At 33.2% G+C, this 8,777-nt stretch overlaps 2 protein-coding genes across 2 annotated transcripts; both read left to right on the top strand.

Annotated features, from left to right (window-relative positions):
- Window positions 1–2,778: 2,778 nt before the first annotated feature.
- On the top strand, window positions 2,779–3,799 carry LOC108460081 (RING-H2 finger protein ATL78-like). The gene has a single exon (XM_017759459.2). It carries the CDS (start codon window positions 2,940–2,942, stop codon window positions 3,588–3,590), a length of 651 nt encoding a protein of 216 aa, XP_017614948.1. The 5' UTR covers window positions 2,779–2,939; the 3' UTR covers window positions 3,591–3,799.
- Window positions 3,800–7,029: 3,230 nt separating this feature from the next.
- LOC108458766 (RING-H2 finger protein ATL78-like) lies at window positions 7,030–8,236 on the top strand. The gene has a single exon (XM_017758164.2). It carries the CDS (start codon window positions 7,082–7,084, stop codon window positions 7,835–7,837), a length of 756 nt encoding a protein of 251 aa, XP_017613653.2. The 5' UTR covers window positions 7,030–7,081; the 3' UTR covers window positions 7,838–8,236.
- Window positions 8,237–8,777: the final 541 nt, after the last annotated feature.

Raw genomic sequence — 8,777 nt, 5'->3', positions numbered from 1 at the left:
ATATAACTAATGATATTAAAATATATACATAATAATATTAAAAATAAAATATTAAAAATATAATATTAAAAATATATGTACATAACATATATAAAAATATATACATAATATAGTATTAAAATATTTACATAATATATACATATTAGAAATAAAAATGACTATTAATAATACTACATAAATATATACATACATATATATATATTAAAGATATATGCATATATAATAAAACATATACTAATAATAATAATAATAATAATAATAATGTTAAAAGTAATTAATTCAATAATAAAGTAATGAAAATAAACAAAAAGGACTAAAATCAAATTAGAAACAGAGTTTGGGGGGAAATCTGAAATAAAAAGAAGAGAAAATGACCTATTTCAACGCGCACAAATAGTGGAGGGACTAAAAACGAAATAAACCCCTCCAACAAAAATGCACAGCAGCATTGAGGACCAAATTGGAAAGCGCAACAAATTATAGGGCCAAATTAAAATATAATAAATCTAATTGCAAAACCATAAAAAAGCAGAGGGGCTAAATGCACAAATAGCCCCTCCAATGAAAACACGCGGATCCCGAAGTTGGAGCAGTCGGTCCGGTCGGCCATGGTTGAGGCTCAAACGACGCTGTTTTGATGCCCGGGACATAAGCCAAAATGACGCTGCTTTGGTACCCCTATATAAGTTATGTTTTTGCAAAAAAAAATCATTTTATCCTTATTCTAAAAAAAAAACTTCAAAAATGCTCTCTACTCTCTCCTCCCCTCTCCAAGTCCGGTCATCGGACCGACCATCGGCCGCCGCGGCTCGAGCGGTGGCCGGAACTCCAAAAGGTAAATTTTTTTTATATTTTTTATGTATTTATAATATATGTATTTATGCAAATCAATTGATTCAAAAAAAAATAAAAATAAAATAATAAAAGAAACAAAATCACCTTAGGTATTTGCTTTTTGATTTTTTGGTATCTTTGGTCCTCTGATTCAGTGTTATACTTGTGCTTTAGTATCACTGGAATTTGCTATTCTCATTTTTGCTTTTGAAATAGAATGTTTGTATTTTTGCAAAAAATTACTGAATGTTTCCATTGAAATTGGCTTGGGCTTTTAAAGCCTATTTTACATGATTTTCTATGCTGCCCTTTCTCCTTTTTTTTTATCCTTGCAGGGGATGGGCGGTGGAGGTAGGGGCAAGTGGCCACTTGCATTGATGATATGACCGGGTCGGTTGGGTAAGGTGTTTTAGGGTTTTAGCTTTTTGAAACCCTAAATTTAGCTAGTTGGGCTTGGGTAGTTAGATTGAAATTGGGTTTGGATAGTGGTTAGGTGGGTTGAAATTTTGGGCTTCGGGTTTTAATGGGTTTAAACTTTGTTTGGGTTGTGGTAGGTTTAGTGGGTTTTGATGTAATGAATTAAAATTGGCCTACAACACACCCCAAACATATTCCACTCAAAATAAACATATATAAACAGATATAAATAGATATAAACATATTCCACATTTGATATCTAACTAATGTGGGACTGAACTTTCCATTTTTCTTAACATAAATCACAAGTGGTTTACTTTGAGCATCAATTTCTCATTCACCACTCAACTATTTTAAGCATATGGTATACCGTTGTAAATATCTCATGGGGTAGAATATGAAATCATAATTTTATGATTAAAATCTCTACCTTTACTAATCGATAATATGCCTCAAAACTTTCAAGAATCTAATTTTTCCAACAATTATAAACTTAAACTATTTTTTTTAGTAGTGACTTTTTAAGTATGAGTTGCGAAGAAAGACAAGGATAAGGAACAAATCTTTAGTTTTATAATCATAAACAAAGTTACTGCTTTCTTAAATATTGCACCCCAGATTTGTGCAAGATCTCATAGATAATGTAGCTTTAAATTAGAGCCACATGACAAGGTTTTGTTCTTTTTTAATTTTCAAGTGGAACTCAATAGATGCCATAGACTACTTGATTTCTTGGCTCATGCAATAACATTATTTTTGTTCTTGTGTAAGTCGGGGGGACATCAGGGTATCTTTTCTAAATGTGATCCGATAAGAACCAACAACTCCAACAGCTATGAAAGAAATTAAAGAAAGCCTACAATAGCTATGGTCCATGGATAATAAGATATTGTATGAATTAAAAAAACAAAAGTGGACAACATTTAAGGATTGAATCCAACATTAATATCAATTAAAGATTTAATAATAAGTTTTTGGCCACTCCACTTGTTTGAATGAGTGTATGTTTCTCTCTAGTGGTAAAATTTAAAAAGCGATGACGGTGAGATTAATTACTATAATGATGAGATTGAATATTGTAGTCATGATATTAAAATTAGCGGTGAGATATGTACGTGGATTCAAATGTAGTTACAATAGTGAAGTAGAATAGAAAATAACTATTAAGTATATTAGATTAAAATGATATATAATAGAAGTTTTAAATTATTTTATTTTTATGAAATTATTGGAAATATGTGGAATTGTAAATTTATTTAATAAAATAATAATATCTATCCTAATATTTTTATAAATATTTTTTAATTATTTTATAATTAAAATGATATTATTTTAAGTTGTAATAATTTAGGAATTCAAAGTATAATATTTATGAAATTTTAAATGAAAAATTGAAAAGTTTATCACACTTTTTGGGGACAAGGATCTAATTTTAAATTAATCAATCTAACTTTTTGTTTTTTTTATTTGTGATGAAACAACATGGTTTAACATGAAATACAGGGCATCTATTTAGTTAGTGGGGGTCCTGAATTGAAAATGGAAACAGGAAGAGGCTGGTTGGATTTTCATGCTCGTATCTCCAAAAGTACTAAGAGATAAAATCAATGATGTATTGGATTCACTATATATAATCTCCATCTTTTGACTGCCCTTCAAACCAAATTTCATCCAAACACTCCAAAACCATGTATTCAAATTCAACTTCTTCTTCTACATCTCAACTCTTGCAAGATTTTCTTCCAAACTTTCATTCCAGAAAATTACTGTTACATTACACACAATCAAACCAATCATTAGCTCCTCCTCCTTACACTCAAAATTCCAGTTTTGATCAAAATGTTTTGATGGTACTTTCAGTCATCCTTCTTGGGTTAATTTTTTCGTTGGGGCTAAACTTAATAATCAGATGTGTACTAAGGTGCTCAAACAGGGCGGATTCCGAGTCCATTGACAACTCTTCTGCTGCAATAGTCAAAATCGGAATCGAGACAAAGGCACTCAAGACTTTCCCTGTGGTGAATTACTCGGCGGAGATGAATCTGCCAGGGCTGGACTCCGAATGTCTGATATGCCTGTCGGAGTTTACGGCTGACGAGCGCCTGCGGTTTCTACCGAAATGCAACCATGGATTTCATGTTCGTTGCATTGATAAATGGCTTAAATCACAAACATCATGCCCCAAATGCAGGCATTGTTTGCTTGAAACATGCCAAAAAATCATGGGGTGTAATCAGAGTAGCTCATTAGAATCATGCGTTCCTTCACAGGACTGCGTTGTGAATATTCAACCACTAGAACCTGAAGGTGTGGTGCGTGATATTAGGGGGGTTAGCTGATATGATTCTTTATCTTTTGCCCATTAGGTGGAACTGGAAATCCCTCTGCCACTCCATCTGAAGGCGTTATATTCCATGAGCGAAGCTCAACATTGGAATCGAGTCTTACTTTGCAATTATTAGTTCAATTGAGCCAATTCAATGTGGGTTTATTCAATTTTTAAATGCAATATGAAAGGATTTACCTCATTTTCCCTTCAGCTGAACAAGTTTAATGATCATGTTACTCTTTAACATATTTTGTTGCTTATCATATCAACCATTGATCGACTAAGCCTGAAAACTCAACCAATAGAAATATATGTGGAGTGAAAAAGAATTTGTATTTAAGTCTAAAGTTAACATTAGTCAAGTATTCATATGTTCCTTAAGATTTAGGTTTAAAGTACTTTGAGTATTACTGTAAGTATATATAAGCAATGTGGAGAATGTAAATTTTATCCTTAACATGGTTTGTTGTTCTGTCATTTAGTTCATTCATAACTGGTGGAAGGCATTGATGCTTTCATAAGCATTGATTTATAAATTGTCACTAATGAAAAGGCTATTGAAATTGTTGAGAATCTGTCTTAGGCTTACTGATCAATAATAGTTCTATAGATCAAGTCTTTAGGAATTTTTTATTTTGTGGCATGATTTTAGGAGCTAAGATTTGACAACAGCAAAGTTTGAATGTTGCAAAAAAAAAAAAAGAGTAAGTTAAGTGGTTGGATATCAGCAGGATATATTTTCTGTTATTCTTTTAGCTATATAATCTGACCAATATAATAGATTATAGTGTGCTTCCAATATTTTTTTCCTTTCACATTTTCTGTGTTTCATATTTTTTTCTAAAATACCAACAATTGGTATTGAGCTCTTATCCTAATGGACCTGTGAGTTGAGAGAAACACATAAGCTAAAGACTCACAAAGAGAAGAAGACAAAGGAAGTCCAAAGCTAAAGCATGTCTTTTCTCTATTGTTTCAAGCAAAATATTTACAAGAATTATGAATTTGGGGTCAACAAAAAAAATTTGGGATTACCTTAAGAACGAATACCAGGGCAATGAAAGAACAAGAAATATGCAGGTGCTCAATTTGATTAGAGAGTTTGAAATGTTGAAAATGAAGGAGACAGAAACCATTAAAGACTATTCTGACAAGCTAGAGGACATAGTAAATAAGGTAAGATTGTTGGGTAAGGATTTTTCTGATGATCAAATAGTGCAAAAAATTCTTGTCACTTTGCTTAAAAAATATGAGTCTAAAATTTCTTCATTAGAAGAATTTAAAGATTTGTCAAGTATATCTTAGATAGAATTGATGAACGCATTATAGGCTCCAAAACAAAGGAGAAAGACGAGACAAGAAGCATCAGTAGAGGGTGCTTTTCGGGCAAAGTTTAAAAAATCACAAGGCAAAAACAAGAAAATTAAAGATAAGACTAACAATAATAAAAACAACTAGACATATCCACCATGTCCGCACTGTAAGAAGACAAATCACTGGCCAAAAAAGTGTTGGTGGAGGCTTGATATCAAATGTAAAAAATGTGGCAGTATTGGGCACATAAAGCGGGTCTGTAAGTCTCAACAACATGAAGAGACAAAAGCATCTATTGAGTAACAAGAAGATGAGTTCCTTTTTTGTGGCGACATGTTTCTCCAGTGATTCCTGGTTGATCGATAGCGACTGCACAAATCACATAACCAATGACCCAACACTTCTCAAAGAACTTGATAAAACTATCATTTCCAAAATAAAAGTTAGAAATGGTAAGTTTATTCTAGTTAAGGGAAAATGAACAGTGGCTATTGAAAGTTAATAGGTTTGAAACATATAACTGATGTTCTATATGTGTCTAACATTGGCCAAAATCTTCTTAGTGTTGGATAGTTGATTGAAAAGTTTCAAGGTCATATTTGAAGACAAATGGTGCTTGATCAAAAACTCAAAAGGTAGAGATGTATTCAAAGTAAAAATGAGAGCAAAATGATTTTCTCTAAATCTAATGGAAGAGAAACCAACAACGAAGCAATTGCTAGAGACTCCTCAGTACTTTGATGACAACATAGATGATGTTCCAGTTTGTGACACAAGATCTTTATTTAAAATTTATGAAAGGTGTAATGTTGTTGTATTTGAGTATGCTGAGTTTAAAGAAGCTGAGAAGGATGACATATGGATTGAAGAAATGAGAGAAGAGCAGTTCGAGGGATTCCAAGTCAAGAGACAGGAGGAGAAAGTCTAAATGTCAAACAAAACCTTATACAATCTTAAATAGGCTGCTAGGGCCTGGTACAACAGGATTGATGAATATCATTTGAAAAAAGAATAGAAGATTGGTGAAACCAAGTCAGTTTTTTGCAAGATTGAAGATCAAATTGCAAATATGTTAACCAAGGCTCTTCCAAAAGTTAGATTTAAAGTTTTAAGAAATAAATTAGGCTTTTACAATTACTAAGGCAATGAGGAGCGTTGAGAATGTGCCTTAGACTTGCTAAATAATAGGTCTATAGACCAAGTCCTTAGGAATTTTTAATTTTGTGGCATGATTTTAAGAGTAAGTTAAGTGGCTGGATATCAGTAGGATATATTTTTTGTTATTTTTTTAGCTATATAATTTAAACATATAGTGTGCTTCCAATATATTTTTTTCTTTCACATTTTTTATGTTTCATTTTTTTTTTCTAAAATACCAACCGAAAGTCTTTAAAGTATAGTTAATGCTACTCGAAAATGTTTTGCTCTTGCTGACTTATATAGATTAGTTTTTAACAGTAAAAATGGATGTAATTTTTAATAGAATAATCAATTTACTCTTTAATTCAAGTAGAGAAAACGAAATATAATCTTACTCTCAATATGACAACCTTCATGATATTTTTACTAATAAATGTATAATTTTATATAATTTCTTTTCACCACAAGCTGAATATCATAATCTAATATAATTACTAACCTATACTAAACCCTAAACTTTTTAAAAGATAATTTTTAGTAGGGGTTTTAAGTAAAGTTGAGAAGAAAGACAAAAGGATAAGGATTAATGTTTGGTTTTATACTGTTAAAACTAAGTTATTGCTTTCTTAATCATTGTACCCCATATTTTTGCAAGATCTCATACATCATTTACCTTTAAATTAGAGCCACACATTACAGTCTAAGTGGAACTCAGTGGATGCTATCAGACTACTTGCAAGCTAGAAGATAACAAATGGAGTTGAGTTTTTGTTTTTTTAAAGTGGAACTCAACACACTCCATTCAACTTCTCCAACACCATCTCAACTCTTGCAAGATTTTCTGGATGATACAATATTGCCATTTAAAATCCTTAAAGTGTTGTAAGAATTAACTTTAACTTGTTGTAATAATTTAAAAAATTTTAAAAAGAAAAATTAAAAAGTTTAACATGAAATAAAGGGTCTTTCTATTTAGTTCCTTGGGTCCTGAATTAAAAATGGAAACAGGCAGAGGATCATATCTACAAAAAGTAAGAGATAAAATCAATGATGTATTGGACACTACTTAAGCCTCTCAGCTTTCACCATATACAATCTCCACCATTTGACTGCCCTTCCAACCAAATTTCATCCAAACTCTCCAAAACCATGTATTCAATTTCAACTTCTTCTACATCTCTACCCTTGCAAGATTTTCTTCCAAACTTTCATTCCAGAAAATTGCTGTTACATTACACACAATCAAACCAATCATCAGTTAAATTAGCTCCTCCTCACCCTCAATATTCCAGTTTTGATCACAATGTTTTGATGATTCTTTCGGTCATCCTTTTTGGGTTAATTTTTTCATTGGGGCTAAACTTAATAATCAGATGTGTGCTAAGGTGCTCAAACGGGGTGGATTCCGACTCTATTCAAAACCCTTCTCCTGCAATAGTCAACAGCGGAATCGAGACAAAGGCACTCAAGATTTTCCCTGTGGTGAATTACTCGGCGCAGATGAATCGGCCAGGGCTGGACTCCGAATGTCTGATATGCCTGTCGGAGTTTACGGCTGGAGAGCGCCTGCGGTTTCTACCGAAATGCAACCATGGATTTCATGTTCGTTGTATTGATAAGTGGCTTAAATCGCACACATCATGCCCCAAATGCAGGCATTGTTTGCTTGAAACATGCCAAAAGATCATGGGGTGTGATCAAAGTAGCTCAACGGAATCATGTGTTCCAGCTCAGGACATCATTGTGAATATTCAACCATTGGAACCTGAAGGTGTGATGTGTGGTATTAGGGGGGTTAGCTGATATGATTCTTTTATTTTGGCCATTTGGTGGAAACTGGAAATCCCTCTGCCACTCCATTTGAAGGCGTTATATTCCATGAGCGAAGCTCATTTTGGAGTTTGAAAGGCACCCAATTCACAACATTGGAATCAAGTCTTTTTTTTTTTTTCTCATTACTGCCTTTACAATTTGTAAAAGCAAATATGGGTAACACAAACAAGATCAACGAATTCTACTTACTGAGGCCACTCATCAACAATACTAACCCGACATCCCAAGACCAAAGTTATCAAACAACACTGCAGAAATGACCACCCAAAAAGTACTACAAAACGTACTCAAAACCATATAACATACACATGAAATCTGACATTATAAATCAACTCACCACCAAGCCTTAAACATACTAGTTCTATTCGTCCCTGCAATAGCTAGAGAATCTGCCATTTCATTTCCATTCGCCACAGCGACTGAAAAAGATAACTCTCCTACCCTGCTCCACCTCCTTTCCAGTTCAGCAAATATAACTTGATGCGACCAACGTCTCCTTGTTTCCTCCAGAATCCAGCTAAGAACCTCCCTTGAACCTATTTCAATAATCAAAGAACCAGTTCCCTTCCAGCCGATTTCAATAATAATATCAAGAACAATGATTATAGCTCCCAATTCAGTTGACTCAGAATCACCTGCATCAATTGGTCCTAAAAATAAGGCTCTAACAATTCCATCCTCACCTCTCAACACTCCTCCGCCACCCCGAACACCTTCAAAAACAATACCGCTAACGTTAAATTTAAACCAACCATGAGGTGGAAAACACCAACCCCCAGGATCAGACTTAGATAAACAACACTTATACGTACAAAACCACCATAATCTCTCATGAAACCTGCACTCATCAAAAGCAGCCCTGCTCCATAATAAAGCCCTCATCTTTGCATGGAAGACCAAGGTATCCATT

Source organism: Gossypium arboreum, chromosome 4, assembly GCF_025698485.1.
Source record: "Gossypium arboreum isolate Shixiya-1 chromosome 4, ASM2569848v2, whole genome shotgun sequence".
Taxonomy (NCBI): Eukaryota; Viridiplantae; Streptophyta; class Magnoliopsida; order Malvales; family Malvaceae; genus Gossypium; species Gossypium arboreum.
Note: the sequence above shows the minus strand (reverse complement) of the source record. Positions and strands in the feature narration are given on the sequence as shown.